The 25409-nt window shown below is 48.7% G+C and overlaps 1 protein-coding gene across 1 annotated transcript in view; it reads left to right on the top strand.

Annotated features, from left to right (window-relative positions):
* LOC105940651 (uncharacterized) overlaps positions 1–25409 on the top strand; it is a 73234-nt gene that overhangs the window by 24149 nt on the left and 23676 nt on the right. Inside the window, exons 5-6 of the mRNA XM_076886990.1 lie at positions 8385–8429; positions 9493–9615. Of these exons, the coding sequence (XP_076743105.1) occupies positions 8385–8429; positions 9493–9615 (168 nt within the window). The remainder of the gene's footprint in view (positions 1–8384; positions 8430–9492; positions 9616–25409) is intronic.

Genomic DNA, 25409 nt, shown 5'->3' with positions numbered 1-25409 from the left:
GCAGCGGAGGGTGAGGATGATGAGGGAGGGGGGAAAGGTCACTCTCCAGATTCCTGGGGAATGTTTTTTTGTCTTGACAGGATGACGGCACGAGTGTCTCCAGCCTTTGCAGAGGCACTATGTAATTCTGCGCAGATGTTTCCATGTTTTAATTACATGTAGTTTGAGAATCTGTCATCTCACCTCACTTCATCACATCCAACCCTGATACCACAGGGAAGCTGCTCTGTGCACACGATGCACCCCCACCCCCCCAAAACTGTTTGAGGCCGGGTGGAAGTAGTTCACACTGTTTCATTATTTTATGTACGGTTATTTTATCCTGATCAATTCAAACCTTGACTGACTGCAGATATAATGACTTTAAACTACATGAAAATACCTGAAACAGCTTCTGCTTGTCCCACAGTCGCTTACTGAGACTCCTCTGTGAGTGTGAGTTGGACCACTAATGAGGAAGATGAAGAGCGTCCTCCTCCTCTCCAGGGATTCACGCTCCTCCTTACCAACAAACCAGCACTCTGTTCCACACAGTGAATGTCCATCATAGGACGTCATCCTGCAGAGCTCAGAGGGCTGTTTTTTCCATTATTACCCATAATCCTTTGTGCCTCTGTGTTTTCAGTGAATGTGGAGCAGTTTTCTCAGAAGAACATGCAGACGTTCATCTCAGATTCTAACCCTCACTGTCAGAGAGGCGTCTGAAGAACTGTCTTCAATGAACAAGAAGTCCTGAAACTGGACACTGTCCAAACAAAGGCCAATACCAGTCTAAAGTGGGTCTAAATACCAGTCTAGAACTAGTCCAATACCAGTCTAGAACTAGTCCAACACCAGTCTAAATACCAGTCTAAAACTTGTCCAACACCAGTCTAGAACTAGTCCAACACCAGTCTAAACAAGTCTAAAACTAGTCTAAATACCAGTCTAGAACTAGTCCAATACCAGTCTAAAACTAGTCCAATACCAGTCTAGAACTAGTCCAATACCAGTCTAAATACCAGTCTAGAACTTGTCCAACACCAGTCTAAATACCAGTCTAGAACTAGTCCAACACCAGTCTAAACCAGTCTAAAACTAGTCTAAATACCAGTCTAGAACTAGTCCAATACCAGTCTAAAACTAGTCTAAATACCAGTCTAGAACTAGTTCAATACCAGTCTAAAACTAGTCCAATACCAGTCTAGAACTAGTCCAACACCAGTCTAGAACTAGTCCAACACCAGTCTAAACCAGTCTAAAACTAGTCCAATACCAGTCTAGAACTAGTCCAATACCAGTCTAAAACTAGTCCAATACCAGTCTTGAACTAGTCCAACACCAGTCTAGAACTAGTCCAACACCAGTCTAAACCAGTCTAAAACTAGTCCAATACCAGTCTAGAACTAGTCCAACACCAGTCTAAACCAGTCTAAAGCTAGTCTAAATACCAGTCTAGAACTAGTCCAATACCAGTCTAAAACTAGTCCAATACCAGTCTAGAACTAGTCCAATACCAGTCTAAATACCAGTCTAAAACTTGTCCAACACCAGTCTAAATACCAGTCTAGAACTAGTCCAACACCAGTCTAAACCAGTCTAAAACTAGTCTAAATACCAGTCTAGTACTAGTCCAATACCAGTCTAAAACTAGTCCAACACCAGTCTAAAACTAGTCCAATACCAGTCTAAATACCAGTCTAGAACTAGTCCAACACCAGTCTAAACCAGTCTAAAACTAGTCTAAATACCAGTCTAGAACTAGTTCAATACCAGTCTAAAACTAGTCCAATACCAGTCTAGAACTAGTCCAACACCAGTCTAAACCAGTCTAAAACTAGTCCAATACCAGTCTAGAACTAGTCCAATACCAGTCTAAAACTAGTCCAACACCAGTCTAGAACTAGTCCAACACCAGTCTAAACCAGTCTAAAACTAGTCTAAATACCAGTCTTCAACAATTCTTCCCGCAATCATTCGAATACAGTCAGTCTGGAACACCTTTAGTCTTTACCTGAAAACATCAAACAGTGTCAGCTGTATGCTGCACATGTGCTGCAAGACTAAACTTTACGAACGCTTGTGTCTGGACGAAACCCTTACACTCGCCGACAGCTGCAGACATCAGTGTAGCTACGTTTCCAGAGGTTTGACATAATGGATGTAGGCTTGACGGGTTTTTACTCCTCGACTCGGTTTCTATCCTAACAGCAAGCGTTATCGGTGGAGTCTGGGGAGTCAACTGTACTTTTATTTTCTCCCGATGACACAAAGAGCGACTGGAGAAGTGAAGAGGACTGCGAGCGACACAATGACTGAAACAGCGAACATGAAAGGGATTTATTCAGGGAAGAAATGAAAGAATAAACGAACGGCGCTCGTTAACACGCCGAGAGGAGACCCCTCCAATCTGCCAAGCTCACCACAGACTGTAAATAAATATGTCAGGTTGAGAGATGAAAGCTGCCTCATCCTCTCAGAGTCCTCTGAAGTGTGTTTTATCGAGCCTTTGAGAGCTGTAACCGTCTTTTTAGGGATTTAATGGATTCGTTAGATATTAGCCTTTAGCGCTCCTTCAGGGAGCATCACTGTCAGTCTGCTGGAGCCTTACATGATGTTCACACAGCAAACACATCACAAATGATCCCAGAGATAATTATGAATGCATGTCCTGTGAACGCAGGCTGCAGGTCCACTCTGCTTCCACTCAGGAAACAAACACCAATCAAAAATCATTCAGCGTCAGGAAAAAATGTGGCTGCATTTTTTTTTGAAAAGTAAACTAATTTAGGAGAGTTATGTAATATTTGAAAAAAAAAGTAATATTTTACCGTATTTTCACGACCATAAGGCGCACTTATGTCAGGGTTCCTGGGTCGGTGACCCAGTATTTTCAGTTCACGTTCACTGTTTATCTTCTGCCTGTTCCACTTCCTGTTTTATTGTGTTAGCCTTGGTCCATGTGCATTATGTTCCGTCCTCTTCCCATTTATCATTAGTTCATTATGTTCAGCTGTGTACTCACCAGGTTCTAATCTCTCATCACTCAGCCTGTGTATTTATGTCCCTCAGTTCAACCAGTCTAATGTCGTGTCATTGATGTTATTGTGATGTTGTCTCTCCGTCTGTATGTTCAGTTAGTCAGTCAGTGCTTCAGTCGGTCGTCCAGCCAGCCATTTTCTCCCTTTGTTCTGTTCATCCACTCCTTATAATAAATCGTCACCTACCTGCGAGTCCTGCGTTTGGGTTCCTTCTTCCTCGCCTCCACCCAACCGCTGACCGAATGACACGACCCGTGCCACGAAGACACGTTTGGAACCCAGCGGACTCGGACCTCTACGAGCGGCAGGAGGTAGCGCTCTCCTTGTGGGCGGAAAAGCTCAAGGAGAGACAGCGGCTCTTCGCGGAGCGAGAGCACGTCTTCGAGGGCACTCGCTTGGCTCTGGGCGGGCCTCGGAGACGCCGCGTTCCCCCACCTGCTGCCTCACCTGTACCGGAGCATTTGCCGTGGAGAGTGGACGTTCCACGCCGCGCTTCGGCCACTCCCTCTCTCGCCACTCCGCTCCTCGCTCCCACACCCGCCGCCTCATCCGCCGGACCTCCACCATCGCCGCGGCACAACGGCTACGCCTCCCACCTCGGCTCAACGGAGGCTACCGCGCCAGAGGCTCTGCTGTTTTCCCCGGCCGCTTCCGCTTCCCAGAGAAAGCGGCGCACACGCCGCCATAGAACGGACTACTTTCAGCCACTCCCGATGGTGAGCTCCAGTGACTGTTTTTCGCACTCACCATCTGATTATTCACTTAAAACGCACAATAAACCCATCTCTCATTCATGGGATGTTTCCCTCCTGGAGGATTCTGTGGACTGGGAAGATTTGTTCTGCTCTGCTCCCCCAAAGACTGTAAATAGTGGTGGCAGAAAAATCAGAACAATCTCCAATAAACCTGCCAGTAACACACACACCGTCACTATTTCCACACCCAGTATTCAGCCATTTCCCACCAGCACAGGGGCCCAGTCTACGCCCACACCAGTGCCAGCTCCCAGGAGGAGGGCAGCTGCGACCCGGTCTACCTCCACACCCGCTTCTGTTTCTCAGGTGGGGGTGACTGGTGTCCAGCCACCTTCCGTGCCCGTCCCAGCGCCCAGGTTGAGGGCAACCAGAACCCAGCTTGACCTCCCTGGAGGCTTGGAGGAGCTAACCGGTCCACCTGCTACTTCACCACTTCATCCACCTCCTGACCCAGCCTTTCACGCCCTCGCACTATCCCTAGTTAGATTAGCTGAACTGTCCCCTGCCCAGGCACCAGCCTTACGAGCCCAAGCCGTAATTTTATCTCCGTCACTAGCTCAATCTGTAGCTCAGCCAGCAGCCACGCCTGCCTCTGTTCCTCCCTTAGCATCTCCACTCCAGTCAGTTCCCTCACCTGCTGTTCAGCTTTCCCTCCAGTCAGTTCCCTCACCTGCTGTTCAGCTTTCCCTCCAGTCAGTTCCCTCACCTGCTGTCCAGTCTCCTCCTGTCCTCCAGTCACCTCCTGTAGCTCAGTCCCCTCCTGTCCTCCAGTCACCTCCTGTAGCTCAGTCCCCTCCTGTCCTCCAGTCACCTCCTGTAGCTCAGTCCCCTGTCCAGTCAGTCCAGTCGCCCCCTGTTTCCCAGTCGCCGGTCTACCATCCTGTTCAGTTCCCGGACCTGCAGCCACAGCACCCAGAGCCAGCTGTGAGCCTTCCTGCTTCTCAGCCAGGGGTTTCCGCACCCGCTGGCCCAGCCAAGGGTGAAGTGTGGGCGTTGATCGTATATACCGGGACAATCGCACATACCTGTATAAAAGAACAGGTATGTGCATTATGCAGGACATCGTTGTTTTAACAACCCTGAAAATGGCAAAGAGACACGCTTACGAAGCACAGTTTAAACTGAAGGCCATCAGCTACGCGGAGGAACATGGAAATCGAGCAGCCGCGAGAGAATTTAAGATTAACGAATCGATGGTTCGCAAATGGAGGAAGCTGGAAAACGAGCTCCGGCAGGTCAAGAAAACGCAGCTGAGTTTCCGCGGACATAAGGCGAGGTGGCTCGAGTTGGAGGAAAGACTCGAGCGGTGGATCATCGAGCAAAGAGCGAGCGGGAGAAGCATTTCGACGGTCACCATTCGGCTAAAAGCAGTTTCACTAGCTGAAGAGATGAACATTGAACATTTCCAAGGAGGTCCGTCTTGGTGCTTTCGTTTTATGAAACGGTGCCATTTTTCCATCCGGACCAGGACTACGGTAGCGCAGCAACTTCCAGCGGATTATAAGGAAAAGCTGGCCATCTTCCGCTCCTACTGCAGCAAACACATCGGCGACAAAAACATCCAGCCCAGCCACATCACTAACATGGACGAGGTCCCGCTCACTTTTGACATCCCGGTGAGTCACACTGTGGAGAAGCAGGGGACCAGCACGGTAGCGATACGCACAACGGGGTTTGAAAAGTCTTGTTTCACTGTTGTGCTTGGCTGCCATGCTAATGGACAGAAACTGCCGCCTATGGTGATTTTTAAGCGAAAGACTTTGCCTAAAGAGAAGTTTCCAGCAGGAATCATCATTAAGGCAAATGAAAAGGGCTGGATGGATGAGGAAATGATGAAAGAGTGGCTGAGGGAGGTGTATGTAAGGAGACCAGGTGGTTTTTTCCACGCATCACCATCGCTGTTAATCTGTGACTCTATGCGTGCCCATCTCACAGCCGATGTGAAAAAAACTAGTGAAACGAATGAACTGTGAGCTTGCTGTCATTCAGGAGGCCTGACAAAGGAACTCCAACCGCTGGACATCGGTGTGAACCGCCCGTTCAAAGTAAGGCTGCGAGCGGCCTGGGAGCGATGGATGACCGATGGAGACCACAGTTTCACTAAGAGTGGAAGGCAGCGCCGGGCGAGTTACGCCACAATTTGCCAATGGATTGTAGATGCTTGGGCTAACATGTCTGCTGGCACTGTTGTTCGAGCTTTCGCAAAAGCCGGCATCATTTCCGAGGAGCCGCACGGCACGGAAAGTGACTCTGACAGTGAAGACAGTGAACTTGGCATGTTTGATGGAGATTTAGCGCAGCTGTTCAATTCAGACACAGAGGATGAGGACTTCGATGGGTTTGATTGATGATAAAAATGTGAGTACCAAACTTTGTTTTGCTCCTGCTTTATTTTTAAATACGCACACTTGTATGCTTGTGTGTTGTTGATGATGACGATTACTGGTAATAAAAATGTGAGTAAGGTACCGAATTCAGGTTTGCTCCCGCTTTATTTTTAAATACGCATACGGTACTTGTATGCGCCCTATGATCCAGTGCGCCTTATGTGTGTGTTAAATACAGTAATGGCACACATAACTGAGACTGCGCCTTTTAGCACAGTGCGCCTTATGGTCGTGAAAATACGGTAATCTAAAAATAAAAAAACTCTAATATTTCATGACATTCAGAAACATGTAAAAACAAATGTGAAGAAAAAACTGGATACTTTTCCAAGAAAAACCAAAATCTGGCGTGGAGTCACCCGTCGTCCTACAGCATCGCTCAGATTTCACTGATCGGGTTTGTGCTCACACGCCGCCAAACGCTCTGAAGGATGTTTCAGAACAATTAATAATGTTATAAACTTTTAAAATACAGTGGTCCCTCGCTATAACGCGGTTCACCTTTTGTGGCCTAGCCCATTGTCAATCAATCTCGCGCCGTGTCTCCTGTGCAGTACAGAATGCGTTCAGCTTGTCAAGTTTACGTAAATCTTTCATCTCTACAGTGTGACTCTGAAGTGCTGCACTGCATGTTTGTAAGTTTTCTCCCAAGCAAACACAACACTGTCGACGAAACGCTTTGCACCGTCAGAGGCTCCTGCGGTAGGAAGATGCTAACCATCGCACAAACAGTTGGACTTCTGGACATGCTAAAGCAGTGGTTCCCAAACTTTTTTTGCTGCCTTTGTTTTATAAGAAAAATGCGCGCACGCACACGTCCTCCACCCACACACGCCCATATTTTGCTCCATTGCGGTTTATTTTACACCTCAAACATTTAGTAAACAATTAAGCAAATACAAGTAAACTGCAGGTAGTAATAAATAAACTACTAACTCTTTTACGCTGCGTACACGGGTGATTTTGAACACGCAGCTGTTTCGTCCACGTAAACGGCGTTTCGAATCACCGAAAACTGAGACTTTTAAAACTCCTTTTTTTGCGTTTCCGTGTGGACGAGGAATGCAGAGTTGGTCACGCAGCGTCAAAGCTATGTGCCTTTTTCACGCCACGCTGTGGCCACGTTATTGTTTACAGGAGATGAATCGCAGAATGATAGAGACGAAATACTGTTAATCTGACTGTCTGCAGGTTTACACGCAGTTACTGTCCCTCCATTACAAAGGCAGAGGCTCACGGTGTCATTATTTTACATGTAGTTGTTTTTTCCTGTGTAATAATGTTCAACATTGCTGTCAATACATTTTTCAAAAATGCCTCTCTGTGGTTAAAAATATAAACAACTGTGGGATCCTGTTTGTCCGTGATTTAAACAGCCCAGCGCTGCTCCCGACGCAGGGAAGACCTGCAGGGAGACCTGCCTCAGCACCTGTGCAGGTGAAGCCAAAGGGCAGATTTGCTTCACCATATTTTCTTTGGCTTAGAATGAAGTTGGTTTGGAAACATATTCAGCGATGCTTCATCTCCTGCTTTGCGTTTGTGTGGGCGCCGTGCTAGCAGTGTCCAAGCGTTGTTTTTTATTTTTCCCCTTTTCTTACCCCCCCCCCCCCCCCCCCCCCCCCCTTGCAATGGCTCTGTGCCCCCCCTTGGGGGCGGGCCCCACACTTTGGGAAGGTCTGTGCTAAAGGCAGAAGTTACCATATTTTTTGGATTATAAGGTGCAATAAGGAAACAAAACAGTCAGATAAGTCAAACTTTACTCATCTCATTCTTCTTGCTTTGTCTACTTCCGCACCATTGATTCGTTAATGATTCGTTACTGTTGAATTCTTTGGCAGCTGATTTGATCTTTGGTTTCATTCGATAACACTGGACTTATTTTTCTACGAAGGTTTAAACTTTGAGAGCGTTTAAACAAGAGAGAAGAGTGTGAAAATGTTCATGCCTGTGTGGGAAAGTGCATAAAGTGTGTGGTGAGGGGTTTCACAGCCTTAAAACATCTATAATAATTGTAAAAAATAAAGTTGGCTACTTCGTGGATTTCACCTGTCGCTAGTTATTTTTAGAACGTAACTCCCGCGATAAACGAGGGAGCGCTGTATGTCAAAGCAGTAGAAATATTTTGTGCTGAGAACTCGGTGTAAAGATTCTGTCTGACGGGGATGTCAGAGCTAAAAGTTTTCTGTGAATGTTGATGAGTTTGTGTTGTTGTTGTTTGGCAGAGCGAGGAGGACGACACGAGGAGCGTCACAACGTCCTCCGTCATGGTGAGACACAAAGAGCCTTCGCTGTGTGTGTGTGTGTGTGTGAAAGAGCTGAAACAGACCCTCCCCCCAATGCCGTTCCCATGGTGATGTCCCATAATGACACAGCGCTGGCTGCTCATTGGCTGTGATGGCCTCCTGCTGCTGTCTGACTGGACCCAGCAGGAACTGTCCGCCTGTTACTGGGCTGTAAGTTTGCAGAGCGACAGTTTCGTTATTGATTCGTGTCCAGATCGCGGAGTCTGATCGATGTTTGTGGCTTCAGTTTGTTCAGGCTCCGGCTTGGATTAACCAGCGTCTGCTGCGACACCAGTTATACTTTACTGACCGAGGTAAAGTCCAGCCTCTCGTCAGTCCAACACGAGCTCCAAATCAGACCAAACCAGACTAAACTACTATCTGGTGTCCATGAGTGTACAGCTCTCGGTTGGTTTCTGAGTCTCAGCCCTTCGGACGCCTACGCCAAGCTGAGGGCAGGTTTCCTCTGCAGCTGACTGAAAACACGTCTCTGTGCTGGAAACAAGTTTTAAACGTGCACTGAGCTGGACGTGTTTTCTTCCTGCTGCATCAGGGTCGACTGCGAGCCGTTAGCCGTGTTGCTCGCCGCCACGGCGTGCCATCAAGCTGAAGGACGGCCTCCCTCTGTGCCCGCCCAGGCTGTGTAATTAACACGGAGCTATCAGGTAAACAGTGAGGACAGCCCGGCAGGCCTCTGATTAAAGGCCTGGGTGGTGCTTCGCAGCACCCTGCTGGCCAATAAACACCACTAATGGCGTCAGGATCCCCGCTCGCCCGCCGCCCAGCAGCCCCCGCCTTGGCTAGAGGACAACGAGGACGCCAGTTTATGACAGAAAATCAAGACACTAGAGGAAATGTTACAAAATCAGTTTTTAGCATCAAACTGAAAGTTTGGAAGAAAACACGTTCACCTCGCTCAACAGTTCCAAATGTCAGGGGGCGGAGACAGCCTGGGCTTCGTCGCTTCTTCATTGGTGTTCGGTTATAGTTTAAATACAGATGGAGGTCACCTTCCTCTCCTTTCCTCTCCCTCCCCTTCCTCCCCCAGTCTCTGTTCCACAGGGTTTCTCTGGATCCTCTGGAGAAGGAGTGGCTGAAGAGCTGTGCCGTGGGGAATGTGGCCACCCAGCGCCGGCTGCTCGCTCAGGAGCCCGGGCTCGTGCTAAAGAAGGTCCGCTTCAGACTTAGTGCTCCTGTGCGGTGCTCTGACGCAGAAGGTGTCATTTAGTGATCAGTAGCTGCTGGATTAAAGCCATCAGTGTTTGTTACACACACAGCGATGCTTGAATAGAGTCTGGTGCATTAGCTGGAGCGCGTGCAGTAGGACTTATAGGCGGAGATAGTGAGCACGCCGCTATTCTGATTCATCCTCTAAACACTTGAACTCTTTCCTTTTTCCTTTCCTCTTTTCTCACCTCGTCAGGATTTCATCACTGTAAGTAAAACACTTGCTTACCTGCTCACAGGTCATATTTTCATAGGATGACTGAATTATTTCTGTTTCACACGTGCAGCTCAAAGAGCTTCACGGAGGAGGATTAGAGAACAGAAAGGTCACACGGGCCGGTCTCCCATGGAAATATGTGCATTCACCAACCAGCTGGTGGGTGGTAGCTGGTGTCAGTGGGTGGAACCTGTCACAGAGAGGTTGACCATGCTGCACTGAAAGCCTGTTGCCCGTATCTGTATAGAAGATGCTGGCTTGTCTGCTCGAAGTATAGCATAGCATCTTTATTTATAAGGGTTAGGGGTGCTACAAATATAGAAGAAAGAGAAAACAGTTTAAATTCCATATAGAATATCTTAAAATTAAAAATAATGTAATTAATAAGAAACATATTAAGAGACATCAACAAGTCCTGCTGTGCTGAAAGCCAAGGTAAATAAATATGTTTTAAGACGTGATTTAAAAACAGATAAGGAAGGTCCTGTCTAACATGTAAAGGCAACTCATTCCACAGTTTTGGTGCTGCCACAGCAAACGCCCGATCCCCTCTGAGCTCACGATTAGTCCTGGGCACGCTCAGGAGGAGCTGGTCTGCCCACCTGAGGGGCCGGGAGGGTATGTGTGGATGAAGAGCTCAGAGAGGTACAGAGGGGCAGCATTGGACAGACATTTAAAAACAAATAAAAGCAGCTTAAAATGATCCTAAAATGCACGGGCAGCCAATGAAGTGAATATAAAACTGGGTGATGTGCTCGCATCTACGAGTGCCAGTCAAAAGACGTGCAGCAGCATTCTGAGCTAGCTGCAGTCGAAGAACAGAAGATCGACTCACCCCAAAATGAAGAGAATTACAGTTGCCTTCACAATAAGAACTGCACCTTCGGAAATGTTTTGGTTGCAGTGTAAAAACACAACCGTTTACGGTGGTGCAACACCATCTTTGTGACTGATTTCATCTGGTGACAGCCAGCAACAGCAGCCACTGACCTGGTGACACGGTTTTCTCCAGCGACCGGAGGTTTCCAGAGAATCACCGACTGGTCTCTGTCTGACTGAGTTTTCTTTTACTACATCTCGCCAAAAACAAGTGAAAACCAACAATTAAACATCAAAACCTGCAGGTCCTCTGATGCCCAGCAGAGGCAGCAGTGAGTCCTCACAGGCAGCTTCCTGCTAAGCTTCGCCTCAGCTCATTGGAGACCATGAACTGACCTCTGGACCCAAACTTTCAAAGCTCCCAGTCTGCCTCCTAACTTTGTTGTGTTGTTTTGGACAGGAACCGCCTTTAATCTGAGGCTCTCTACTGGAAGCAGGAAGTAGGTGTGGCTTTACTTTTGCAGACAGTAATAATTGGTTCATTTAATAATAAGTGTTCCTCTGGTTCCATGCTGCAGCCTGCCGCTCCACCTGAGCTCTGCCGTCACCACGCTGTCAGCAAACGTCGATAAATGGCTTCAGAGCCGGACGCTTTCACAAAATAATTGGCTTAAGGAAATTAAATGTTCAAAGAGCAACAAAGACGTTAGTAATCTGCTTATTGAAAAGAAAGAAAGGGGAGTGCAGCTGAATGAATGGAGGGGGGGTAATGATCCTATTAGTTTGGATAAGAAGCTGCTGAGAGTCAGGCAGCAGGTGAGGACGAGGATCAGATAAACAGAAGACTGAGGACGGAGGCTTCATGGTTACTGTCTGGACCGTCCTGAGTAAACTACGCTGACGTGTGAGAAGAGCTGTAATCATTTTCATGAATAAAGCTGAGCTTATAACAGCTTCACTTAAGCTAACCGAGGAGTCACACTGTAGATTTTTACACAGAAAAAATGATTTTGTTCAATGAAACCTGATCCATGAAGTGTTTAACATACACTGTGGTTATATTCACACTTACATCAATTCTCTTTATGCAGGCGAAACACGTTTGTACCTACAAACTCTTTAATTCTAGTACAAAATGTTTTATAGCAGACTGCCTGCATTCACAAGGTCAGGTAAAAAGCTCTGAACGGTGGAGAAAATGCTCCAAAATAAATAAAAATTCATATAAACGCACAAATGATAACAAAATGAAGCTAGCATGTGGAACCACGGGTAAAACATCCATCCAGCACAGAGGCTTGGGTGGGACCAACATACGTGGATTTAGGCCCAGAGACCGGTCAGCGACCACATGGTAACCTCCAGTTGCTAGGGAAAAATGTGCCCTGGGGAGTGGTTGCTGCAGAACACCTACCTGTTATTGCACCCACTTGTAGGTTGCATGAATTGTCATTTTTGTTTTTGAGCTGTGCTGTGCTGAAAATAGAAAAAGTGTAATGCAAACTGAAACACAGAAGGTTCACCTTTAAAATAAAACTTTACCGTCTCACCACCAAAACCAGGAGTGAAGGGAGGACAGGACAAAGGCACGCTGTGCAGCCAGAGATTAATAATAACTAATGATTAAATGCAGAGAGGTGTGTAAACACAAAGTGACTGACAGGTTTTATTGGTTTTATCTGAATTAAGAAGCAGAAAGTTAGCGGCCATCCAGGTCTTTATGTCTTTAAGACATTCCTGCAGTTTAACTCATTGGTGTGTGTTATCTGGCTTCATGGACAGATAGAGCTGGGTGTCATCTGCATAGCAGTGTAAATGTATGCTATGTCTTCTAATGATGCTGCCTAAGGGAAGCATTTTAATTTTTCATATTTATTTCCTATCTTATTCATAGCCTTTTCCTTTTTTGTTTTCTTTAGGTCACGAGCAGTTGTCCAAGCATTTCACTACATATCGTACTGTGTATGACTGTGTACGTGACAAATAAAATTTGAATTTGAATTTGAAGCATGTATAATGTAAACAGAATTGGTCCTAGCACTGAACCCTGTGGAACTCCATAATTAACCTCAGTGTGTGAAGAGGACTCTCCATTTACATGCACAAACTGGAGTCTATTAGATAGATATGATACAAACCACTGCAGTGCAGTAATAAATATAGCAGCACTTCGACTCTTGAATGAGTGAAAGGTCATGACCAATAAATCAATCGACGGGATGTGTTTGTTCCACGTTAGTTTGGACAGTAGTTTAGCAGCCAGCAGCTTTTGTCCCTCCTGTTTTCAGTCCTGCTCTCAGGCTGTTTCACTGTGAATTCATCGGCTTCTGTGTTCTGACTCTTTCCGGCTGCCGCTGACGGCCTCCTGTGATGCAAACCTGCCGTACATGAAGGGGGTGAGTTTGGCTTCGTTAACATGAATCATCTGAACACAACAGAACACCTCTGCCTTCTGCCTCAATTAGCTGAGCGCCCATATCACAGAGAGCAGCTCCCTCACCTCCTGTCTCCCGTCACCACGGCGAGTTTAAACAAGTCGGACGTTCACGCGAGCAGAGGGCGGCGTTAATGTAAAATTCAGTTCATGTAAACTGGCCTCACTCAGACGTCCTGTGTGTTTGTTTGAAACACCTGCAGAAATGCAGCACTGCGCTGCGAGCCGTGCAGCCCTCTCTTCAAAGAGGCTGACAGCTCTGACAGCCTGCCATCAGGTTAATCACAGCAACATGGACGGATTACCGAACACGGCGTGCACAGAGACGCCGAACCACCGCACAGAGACTAAACCCTGCCGAAAGCTAAGAAGCACAAATACAAAGAAACGCAAAACAACGACAAAGAGACAGAAACGGACACAAATATGGAAAAAAAAAATTAAAAGTCAGAGATTTTATCAAACTGATAAAATGAAGAAACGCAGCAACAACACGGCCTTATCGCATGTGCGTCTTCCTGTCTGTGGTCAGCTCGTTGAGCTGTTTTGTGTCTCGGGGTCTGGAGATTTCGGGGGGCTCAAACACGCCGGCGCCGACTGGCCTTCCGCTGCGCGCCTTGGACGCCGCATCGGGATGGCGGGTCCACGCTCATTAGGCCTGCGTGCGATTGGAGCGGCCCAGCAGCCAGACAGCAGGCGTGTGTAATGATATTGTAATTACATGGTAATTAATATCTGAGCAGACAGCGAGCCTGAAGGGAGGCGGCTCGGCTCCCAGCAGATGGGAGGGACTGATAATTTCTCCACAGCCATTCGCCGGAGCCTCTGTACTTTTATTTGGTGGCGGTTTGATTTCACGGTGCTGAGCGGAGGATCTCGGGAACGGCGAGATTGTCCTTGTTTGTGAGCGGCGCTCCTGCATCGATCTGTGGTTTCCTTTCTTCTCCTGCAGCTCTTTGAGACCCCGTCCCAGCATATGTTCCTCATATTCATTGTTAAGTCAAAGTGTGACTCCACAGCCAATAAAGAGCCGGCTTTTCAGAGCGCCACATATGGCAGAGCTGTTGCAGGCTGTCTTTGAAAACTCTACACAAGCAGAATTTCACACAGCTCTAAGCTGCCTATTCAAGAGCTCCGGCAAAGGGACCCCTCCATATGGCCTCGCCTAATGTGCCCCCCCTTCCATTAGCTGCACAGACCTCCCCGTGCAGAAATAACAACATTAATGGCGTAGCCCTCTCGCCACTTGACAGCGTTGCTCTCCTTTTCATGCCTCGCTTGATCAAAACGGAAGGAGTGAAGCTGACGCCTTTCTGATGTGCTTTTTGCCTGCTGCTTCCAGGCGAGCGGCGCTAACTCATCCCGCGCGTCCCTCCTCCACCTCCAAAGGGCCGACAGATGCTCGGCACACCGAGCCCGACTGTTGGCAGGCAGTCGGCGGTTTGTGCCGGGTCACTGTCGGCGCTACCCCCGGATCTGTGCGAGGACAACGGCTGTGAGCGTCTCTCGGAGGCCCGAGTGTCCCGCTGAGGCGGACAGGTGTCTGTCATGTTTGCAAATGTGTAACATGGAGCTTTTGTGGCTCGTTGAGTTGGCCCGTGTTCTAGTTGGCTCGTTAACCATTTAAAGGAACAGAAAATCCCTGCACTGTGCACGATCCAGAGATCCTGCATTCAGACAGCCTGCAGGTCTCTCAGTCTGCTGGTGTTTGTGAGAATGTGTCCTTGCTTCTGTAGTAGACTCTAAATCAAAGATGTCAGAAAAAACTCATTCAAACTAACAGATTCTGGACTCTAATTCAAGCTGATCGTTATTCAGATGCATCAGTGCTTTCTACTCGTCCGGATCAGTTTGACTCTTTCAGCCTATGGCTCGTCAGAGCATTGCCGTAAATGCAGAATAATCTGCTCTGAGAAGAAAAGCATTCGATGTTTGAGTTTGGAAAAGTAAGTTTTGCCTCTGATTGACTCGAGGAAATGAATAAATGTGTCCTCTGCAGTCTTGAACACCTGCCTGTGTGAGGCTGAGGTGGAGGCACGAACAATCTGGTCGAGTGTTGGAAGAGGCCGGCGGGTGAGGCCGGCTTCAGTTAGCACCTTTTAATGAAAACTCTGGGCTTAGTGGTCAGTCTGCACCTCGCCGCCAACACGGGCACGCTGCCAAAATAAACCTCCATGAAGCATCCTGTGGACATTGACAGGTTTTTCCCCTCCTGTTCCTGTGATGGCGGCGCCCCGCTCGGTTTTCACGCTCACGGTTGTTGGCTGAATGAGGAACATCAGTGCGGCATAATTAAATGGGCGGAAAACAGCAGAAAACGATGTTCAGGCTGTTTAATCCAGTTTAGAGCAGCACCACGAGGGAAGGGGTCCAAATAACAGGACCAGGAGGAGGGGCTTCTGATGAAGCAGTGTGAGGAGGAAACGCAGCATCTTACCAAGGACTCGCATCAGGACGACTTTAACATCCATCAGAATGAGTCATGAATCAAATGTTTGCTGTATTAAAGCAAAACGAGCTTCGATCCTCCCTCCGGATGCACGGAGGACTGATGAGTTGTGTGGGATTATATATCCACAGACATCAAAAACCACTGCAAGTAGTTAAAGAAGGGCAAGAAACTCCATTTAAAAAAAAAAAACAGAAAATGACCATGATTCCTCCTACAGTCACTTTAATATTAGGATTACAGTCTGATATTTGAAACAAGCCCTTCATTCTCCCACTAAGTTTAACGTTTTCTGTTTTCTCCTCTTCCACTCACTCGGACACACAGTTTGTAAGTCCATCTTTGTGTCTCTGTGTGCAGTGTTTGTGCCGTAGTGTTAGCACAGCTGCCAATGAGAACTTTACACACAAAGAAAAATAATATACTCTGAAAAGTGGATCTGCTGCTTTCAGCTCCACATTATTATTCCTGGACTTCACCAGAGTAGTTTTCCATGATTCACGATTCAAAATAATATCTGACAACACTGGGCCTCAGTGCAGCCCCTCAGTGCACCCTCTCTCTGAAACTAGCTGTTTAGCTTCTCCCCTTCAACCAGCTATCTTAGGATTAGCTAGGTTCCGAAGCCTGCTGAGGGGCAGCACCCAGTGCTTAAAAATAGAACTAAACATTGTAAACTTAAAAATGTGGAGAAGAAGAGTCAGTCCACTTTGATGGTTATTGTAGAGCTCTTATTGTCTTCTTCCCAGAGTATCAGATACTGCTGTTCTGTCAAAGGTCATCATGAGCAAGTTCAGACATGTGCAGGAAGTCTTTCTTTCTGATGGACTGGTGACCCATCCAGAGTGTACCCACTCCCATACCGGAAAAGATGGATGGAAGGACGGACAGACTGACGGATGGATGGATGGTTGAATGGTTAGACGGATGGATGGATGAATGGTTGAATGGATAGACAGATGGGCGGATGGATGGATGGATGGATGGATGGATGGATGGATAGATGGATGGATGGATGAATGGTTGAATGGATAGACGGATGGATGGATGAATGGTTGAATGGATAGACAGATGGGCGGATGGATGGATGGATGGATAGATGGTTGAATGGATGAATGGATGGATGGTTGAATGGATAGATGGATGGATGGATGGATGGATGGATGGATGGATGGATGGATGGATGGATGGATGAATGGTTGAATGGATAGACAGATGAATGGATGAATGTTTGAATGGATGGATGGATGGATGGATGGATGGATGGATGGATGGATGGATGGATGGATGGATGAATGGACGGATGGATGGATGGATGGTTGAATGGATAGACAGACGGATGGATGGATGGATGGATGAATGGTTGAATGGATAGACAGATGGATGGATGGATGGATGGATGGACGGATGGACGAACGGACGGGTGGATGGATGAATGGTTGAATGGATAGACAGATGAATGGATGGATGGATGAATGGTTGAATGGATAGACGGATGGATAGACGGATGGATGGATGGTTGGATGGATAGGCGGATGGATGGATGGATGGATGGATGGATGGATGGATGGATGGATGAACGAATGGACGGGTGGATGGATGAATGGTTGAATGGATAGACAGATGGATGGATGGATGAATGGTTGAATGGATAGACAGATGGATGGATGGATGGATTGATGGATGGTTGAATGGATAGACGGATGGATGGATGGTTGAATGGATAGACGGATGGATGGATGGATGGATGGAGAGACTGATGGATGGACGGATGGATGGAGAGACTGATGGATGGACGGATGGATGGAGAGACTGATGGATGGATGGATGGATGGATAGACAGATGGATGGATGAATGGTTGAATGGATATGCCTGTGAAGGTTCTCAGTCATCCAGGTCATCGTAGTCAAAGGAGCTTGCAAAGAAAAGCGTCTGGACTTCTTTAAGTTACTTGAAGACGTTTCACCTCTCATCCGAGAAGCTTCTTCAGTTCTAAGGTCAAATGGTGGAGAGTCCAGAGATTGAATGGATAGACAGATGGGCGGATGGACGGATGAATGGATGGATGGTTGAATGGATAGACAGATGGGCGGATGGACGGATGAATGGATAGATGGATGGATGGTGAATGGATAGACAGATGGATGGATGAATGGTTGAATGGATAGACAGATGGGCGGATGGACGGATGAATGGATAGATGGATGGTTGAATGGATAGACAGATGGATGGATGGTTGAATGGATAGACAGATGGATGGATGGATGAATGGTTGAATGGATAGACAGATGGATGGATGAATGGTTGAATGGATAGACAGATGGGCGGATGGACGGATGAATGGATGGATGGTTGAATGGATAGACAGATGGGCGGATGGACAGATGAATGGATAGATGGATGGATGGTTGAATGGATAGACAGATGGATGGATGAATGGTTGAATGGATAGACAGATGGGCGGATGGACGGATGAATGGATAGATGGATGGTTGAATGGATAGACAGATGGATGGATGGTTGAATGGATAGACAGATGGATGGATGGATGAATGGTTGAATGGATAGACAGATGGATGGATGAATGGTTGAATGGATAGACAGATGGGCGGATGGACGGATGAATGGATGGATGGTTGAATGGATAGACAGATGGGCGGATGGACAGATGAATGGATAGATGGATGGATGGTTGAATGGATAGACAGATGGATGGATGGATGGTTGAATGGATAGACAGATGGGCAGATGGACGGATGAATGGATGGATGGTGGGCTGACAGACACACGGACAGATGGATAGACGGAAAAAAGATGACTTCACTCTGATTTCCTGCTGCAGACTTCACAGCTCTGTAAAACTGCACCAGTGTTGCTGCAGCTGTGACGGTGACGGATTTTTGACCCTGTGGGAGGGGAACATGTCAGCTTATCTGAGCAGGATGAAACCATCACACACAGTCAGAGTTAATGTGAGCTCGCTCACTGAGCAGATTTAAATACAAATGTTTCTAAATGTTTGTCCCTCGCTGTGAATGCACTCGTATCCTCGTGTCCTTCACACAGGCCGCTTATTCAGATTGATTAGATCACATTAAGAAACACAATTAGCGGCATGTTCTAATACAACACACAATGGCGATGGGATAACCGTCCTTGAATGTGGCTCTTTAGCAGAGTGTTAAGTCCTGTTGGGTTAAATTAAAGCTCACATTATCTCACAGCAGTTTGTGTGTCTGCGTGCAGCTCACAGCCAAATCTGTTTAAACTAATTAACCATGAATTCACTTCAAAGCAGGACTTTCTGCTCTCAGTCTGAGGTTTCTACCAATGTCCTCAGCAGATATCCACACGTCCCCTCTGTGGGTGAGGACCAGAGGCGGAGGCAGACATTTGATACACCCGGGGCCTAGCCCTAAAGGGTAGTATGCATGTGGGATTGGGGGGGCTTAATTAAAAAACTATTTTTTTAATTCAGCAGCAAGACAGAACAAAATCAGGGCTGTATCAAGACATGAGGACCAAACCCCAATTCAACCAGACCCAGAACTGATCCAGAACTAAACAGGACTACAACAGTTCAAAATCAGGACTACTTAGAACTTAATCAAGACAGAACCAGAATCAGAACTAGATGATAGTAGCAGTAAAAATCATCATAGACCTGCACTACACTTATTTTTTAATTCTACCAAAGTCCACTGTTTAGATTCAGAAACATTTATATAATTATTTAGCCTTGTTGTGCAAACAAGCTGCAGAACTTAATAAATATAGAATTTGAAAAATAACAAACCTAAAAAGAAACACTAGGTACGAGATACATGAGGACCTGTGATACGCTGATACTTCTGGTAAACAACCATTTGACTAACATGTGTGTCTCACCTGCTCTTGTTCATCTGTTCTGTCCTCATTCTCCATCTCCCTCTCTGCTCCTCTCTCTCTCTCTCTGTTCCTCTCTCTCTCTGTTCCTCTCTCTCTCTCTCTGTTCCTCTCTCTCTCTGTTCCTCTCCCTCTCTGTTCCTCTCTCTCTCTCTGTTCCTCTCCCTCTCTGTTCCTCTCCCTCTCTGTTCCTCTCTCTCTCTGTTCCTCTCTCTCTCTCTCTGTTCCTCTCTCTCTCTGTTCCTCTCTCTCTCTGTTCCTCTCTCTCCCTCTCTGTTCCTCTCTCTCTCTGTTCCTCTCTCTCCCTCTCTGTTCCTCTCTCTCTCTGTTCCTCTCTCTCTCTGCTCCTCTCCCTCTCTGTTCCTCTCTCTCTCTGTTCCTCTCCCTCTCTGTTCCTCTCTCTCTCTGTTCCTCTCTCTCTCTCTCTGTTCCTCTCTCTCTCTGTTCCTCTCCCTCTCTGTTCCTCTCTCTCTCTCTGTTCCTCTCCCTCTCTGTTCCTCTCCCTCTCTGTTCCTCTCTCTCTCTGTTCCTCTCTCTCTCTCTCTGTTCCTCTCTCTCTCTGTTCCTCTCTCTCTCTGTTCCTCTCTCTCCCTCTCTGTTCCTCTCTCTCTCTGTTCCTCTCTCTCTCTGCTCCTCTCCCTCTCTGTTCCTCTCTCTCTCTGTTCCTCTCCCTCTCTGTTCCTCTCTCTCTCTGTTCCTCTCTCTCTCTGCTCCTCTCCCTCTCTGTTCCTCTCTCTCTCTGTTCCTCTCCCTCTCTGCTCCTCTCTCTCTCTGCTCCTCTCCCTCTCTGTTCCTCTCTCTCTCTGTTCCTCTCCCTCTCTGCTCCTCTCTCTCTCTGTTCCTCTCCCTCTCTGCTCCTCTCTCTCTCTCTGTTCCTCTCTCTCTCTGTTCCTCTCCCTCTCTGCTCCTCTCCCTCTCTGTTCCTCTCTCTCTCTGTTCCTCTCCCTCTCTGCTCCTCTCTCTCTCTGTTCCTCTCCCTCTCTGCTCCTCTCTCTCTCTCTGCTCCTCTCCCTCTCTGTTCCTCTCTCTCTCTGTTCCTCTCCCTCTCTGCTCCTCTCTCTCTCTCTGTTCCTCTCTCTCTCTGTTCCTCTCCCTCTCTGCTCCTCTCCCTCTCTGTTCCTCTCTCTCTCTGTTCCTCTCCCTCTCTGCTCCTCTCCCTCTCTGTTCCTCTCTCTCTCTGTTCCTCTCTCTCTCTGTTCCTCTCCCTCTCTGCTCCTCTCCCTCTCTGTTCCTCTCCCTCTCTGTTCCTCTCTCTCTGTGTTCCTCTCCCTCTCTGCTCCTCTCTCTCTCTCTGTTCCTCTCCCTCTCTGCTCCTCTCTCTCTCTCTGTTCCTCTCTCTCTCTGTTCCTCTCCCTCTCTGCTCCTCTCTCTCTCTCTCTGTTCCTCTCCCTCTCTGCTCCTCTCTCTCTCTCTCTGTTCCTCTCTCTCTCTGTTCCTCTCCCTCTCTGCTCCTCTCTCTCTCTCTGTTCCTCTCCCTCTCTGCTCCTCTCTCTCTCTCTGTTCCTCTCTCTCTCTGTTCCTCTCCCTCTCTGCTCCTCTCTCTCTCTCTCTGTTCCTCTCCCTCTCTGCTCCTCTCTCTCTCTCTCTGTTCCTCTCCCTCTCTGCTCCTCTCTCTCTCTCTCTGTTCCTCTCCCTCTCTGCTCCTCTCTCTCTCTCTCTCTGCTCCTCTCTCTCTCTCTGTTCCTCTCTCTCTCTGTTCCTCTCCCTCTCTGCTCCTCTCTCTCTCTCTGTTCCTCTCCCTCTCTGCTCCTCTCCCTCTCTGTTCCTCTCTCTCTCTGTTCCTCTCCCTCTCTGCTCCTCTCTCTCTCTCTGTTCCTCTCTCTCTCTCTGTTCCTCTCTCTCTCTGTTCCTCTCCCTCTCTGCTCCTCTCTCTCTCTCTGTTCCTCTCTCTCTCTGTTCCTCTCCCTCTCTGCTCCTCTCTCTCTCTCTCTGTTCCTCTCCCTCTCTGCTCCTCTCCCTCTCTGTTCCTCTCTCTCTCTGTTCCTCTCCCTCTCTGTTCCTCTCCCTCTCTGCTCCTCTCTCTCTCTCTCTGTTCCTCTCCCTCTCTGCTCCTCTCTCTCTCTCTCTGTTCCTCTCTCTCTCTGTTCCTCTCCCTCTCTGCTCCTCTCTCTCTCTCTCTGTTCCTCTCCCTCTCTGCTCCTCTCTCTCTCTCTCTGTTCCTCTCTCTCTCTGTTCCTCTCCCTCTCTGCTCCTCTCTCTCTCTCTGTTCCTCTCCCTCTCTGCTCCTCTCTCTCTCTCTGTTCCTCTCTCTCTCTGTTCCTCTCCCTCTCTGCTCCTCTCTCTCTCTCTGTTCCTCTCTCTCTCTGTTCCTCTCCCTCTCTGCTCCTCTCTCTCTCTCTGTTCCTCTCCCTCTCTGCTCCTCTCTCTCTCTCTGTTCCTCTCTCTCTCTGTTCCTCTCCCTCTCTGCTCCTCTCTCTCTCTCTGTTCCTCTCTCTCTCTGTTCCTCTCCCTCTCTGCTCCTCTCTCTCTCTCTCTGTTCCTCTCCCTCTCTGCTCCTCTCTCTCTCTCTCTGTTCCTCTCCCTCTCTGCTCCTCTCTCTCTCTCTCTGTTCCTCTCTCTCTCTGTTCCTCTCCCTCTCTGCTCCTCTCTCTCGCTCTCTGTTCCTCTCCCTCTCTGCTCCTCTCTCTCTCTCTCTGTTCCTCTCCCTCTCTGTTCCTCTCCCTCTCTGCTCCTCTCCCTCTCTGCTCCTCTCTCTCCCTCTCTGTTCCTCTCCCTCTCTGCTCCTCTCTCCCTCTCTGTTCCTCTCCCTCTCTGTTCCTCTCTCTCTCTGCTCCTCTCCCTCTCTGTTCCTCTCTCTCTCTGCTCCTCTCCCTCTCTGCTCCTCTCTCTCCCTCTCTGTTCCTCTCCCTCTCTGCTCCTCTCTCTCTCTGCTCCTCTCTCTCTCTGCTCCTCTCTCTCTCTGCTCCTCTCTCTCTCTCTCTGTTCCTCTCCCTCTCTGCTCCTCTCTCTCTCTCTCTGTTCCTCTCCCTCTCTGTTCCTCTCCCTCTCTGCTCCTCTCCCTCTCTGCTCCTCTCTCTCCCTCTCTGTTCCTCTCCCTCTCTGCTCCTCTCTCCCTCTCTGTTCCTCTCCCTCTCTGTTCCTCTCTCTCTCTGCTCCTCTCCCTCTCTGTTCCTCTCTCTCTCTGCTCCTCTCCCTCTCTGCTCCTCTCTCTCTCTCTCTGTTCCTCTCCCTCTCTGTTCCTCTCTCTCTCTGCTCCTCTCCCTCTCTGCTCCTCTCTCTCCCTCTCTGTTCCTCTCCCTCTCTGTTCCTCTCTCTCTCTCTCTGTTCCTCTCCCTCTCTGTTCCTCTCTCTCTCTGCTCCTCTCCCTCTCTGCTCCTCTCTCTCCCTCTCTGTTCCTCTCCCTCTCTGCTCCTCTCTCTCTCTCTCTGTTCCTCTCCCTCTCTGTTCCTCTCCCTCTCTGCTCCTCTCCCTCTCTGCTCCTCTCTCTCCCTCTCTGTTCCTCTCTCTCTCTCTCTCTCTCTCTCTCTCTCTCTCTCTCTCTCTCTCTCTCTCTCTGTTCCTCTCCCTCTCTGCTCCTCTCTCCCTCTCTGTTCCTCTCTCTCTCTCTCTCTCTCTCTCTCTCTCTCTCTCTGTTCCTCTCTCTCTCTGCTCCTCTCTCTCTCTCTCTGTTCCTCTCTCTCTGTTCCTCTCTCTCTCTCTCTGTTCCTCTCTCTCTCTGCTCCTCTCTCTCTCTCTCTCTCTCTCTGTTCCTCTCTCTCTCTGTTCCTCTCCCTCTCTGTTCCTCTCCCTCTCTGCTCCTCTCTCCCTCTCTGTTCCTCTCTCTCTCTGTTCCTCTCTCTCTCTCTCTGTTCCTCTCTCTCTCTGCTCCTCTCTCTCTCTCTCTGTTCCTCTCTCTCTCTGTTCCTCTCTCTCTCTCTGTTCCTCCCTCTCTCTGTTCCTCTCTCTCTCTGTTCCTCTCTCTCTCTGCTCCTCTCTCTCTCTCTCTGTTCCTCTCTCTCTCTGTTCCTCTCTCTCTCTCTCTGTTCCTCCCTCTCTCTGTTCCTCTCTCTCTCTGTTCCTCTCTCTCTTTGCTCCTCTCTCTCCCTCTCTGTTCCTCTCTCTCTCTGCTCCTCTCTCGCCCTCTCTGTTCCTCTCTCTCCCTCTCTGTTCCTCTCTCTCTCTGCTCCTCTCTCTCCCTCTCTGTTCCTCTCTCTCCCTCTCTGTTCCTCTCTCTCTCTGCTCCTCTCTCTCCCTCTCTGTTCCTCTCTCTCTCTCTCTGTTCCTCTCCCTCTCTCTCTGTTCCTCTCTCTCTCTCTCTCTCTGTTCCTCTCCCTCTCTGTTCCTCTCTCTCTCTGCTCCTCTCTCTCCCCCTCTCTGTTCCTCTCTCTCCCTCTCTGTTCCTCTCTCTCTCTGCTCCTCTCTCTCCCTCTCTGTTCCTCTCTCTCTCTGTTCCTCTCCCTCTCTCTCTGTTCCTCTCTCTCTCTCTCTCTCTGTTCCTCTCCCTCTCTGTTCCTCTCTCTCTCTGCTCCTCTCTCTCCCTCTCTGTTCCTCTCTCTCTCTGTTCCTCTCCCTCTCTGTTCCTCTCTCTCTCTGCTCCTCTCTCTCCCTCTCTGTTCCTCTCTCTCTCTGTTCCTCTCTCTCTCTGTTCCTCTCCCTCTCTGTTCCTCTCTCTCTCTCTCTGTTCCTCTCTCTCTCTGCTCCTCTCTCTCTCTGTTCCTCTCCCTCTCTGTTCCTCTCTCTCTCTCTCTGTTCCTCTCCCTCTCTGCTCCTCTCTCTCTCTCTCTGTTCCTCTCTCCCTCTCTGTTCCTCTCTCTCTCTGTTCCTCTCTCTCCCTCTCTGTTCCTCTCTCTCTCTGTTCCTCTCCCTCTCTGTTCCTCTCCCTCTCTGTTCCTCTCTCTCCCTCTCTGTTCCTCTCCCTCTCTGTTCCTCTCTCTCCCTCTCTGTTCCTCTCTCCCTCTCTGTTCCTCTCCCTCTCTGTTCCTCTCTCCCTCTCTGTTCCTCTCTCTCTCTGTTCCTCTCTCTCTCTGTTCCTCTCTCTCCCTCTCTGTTCCTCTCTCCCTCTCTGCTCCTCTCTCTCTCTGTTCCTCTCTCTCTCTCTGTTCCTCTCCCTCTCTGTTCCTCTCCCTCGCTGTTCCTCTCTCTCTCTGTTCCTCTCCCTCTCTGTTCCTCTCCCTCTCTGTTCCTCTCTCCCTCTCTGTTCCTCTCCCTCTCTGTTCCTCTCTCTCTCTGTTCCTCTCTCTCCCTCTCTGTTCCTCTCTCCCTCTCTGCTCCTCTCTCTCTCTCTCTGTTCCTCTCTCTCTCTCTGTTCCTCTCCCTCTCTGTTCCTCTCCCTCTCTGTTCCTCTCTCTCTCTGTTCCTCTCTCTCCCTCTCTGTTCCTCTCTCTCTCTGTTCCTCTCCCTCTCTGTTCCTCTCTCTCTCTGTTCCTCTCTCTCCCTCTCTGTTCCTCTCTCCCTCTCTGTTCCTCTCTCTCTCTGTTCCTCTCCCTCTCTGTTCCTCTCCCTCTCTGTTCCTCTCTCCCTCTCTGTTCCTCTCCCTCTCTGTTCCTCTCTCTCTCTGTTCCTCTCTCTCCCTCTCTGTTCCTCTCTCTCTCTGTTCCTCTCCCTCTCTGTTCCTCTCTCTCTCTGTTCCTCTCTCTCCCTCTCTGTTCCTCTCTCCCTCTCTGTTCCTCTCTCTCTCTGTTCCTCTCCCTCTCTGTTCCTCTCCCTCTCTGTTCCTCTCTCCCTCTCTGTTCCTCTCCCTCTCTGTTCCTCTCTCCCTCTCTGTTCCTCTCTCTCTCTGTTCCTCTCTCTCTCTGTTCCTCTCTCTCCCTCTCTGTTCCTCTCTCCCTCTCTGCTCCTCTCTCTCTCTCTCTCTGTTCCTCTCTCTCTCTCTGTTCCTCTCCCTCTCTGTTCCTCTCCCTCGCTGTTCCTCTCTCTCTCTGTTCCTCTCCCTCTCTGTTCCTCTCCCTCTCTGTTCCTCTCTCCCTCTCTGTTCCTCTCCCTCTCTGTTCCTCTCCCTCTCTGTTCCTCTCTCT

This window comes from Maylandia zebra, linkage group LG7, assembly GCF_041146795.1.
Source record: "Maylandia zebra isolate NMK-2024a linkage group LG7, Mzebra_GT3a, whole genome shotgun sequence".
Lineage (NCBI taxonomy): Eukaryota > Metazoa > Chordata > Actinopteri > Cichliformes > Cichlidae > Maylandia > Maylandia zebra.
Note: the sequence above shows the minus strand (reverse complement) of the source record. Positions and strands in the feature narration are given on the sequence as shown.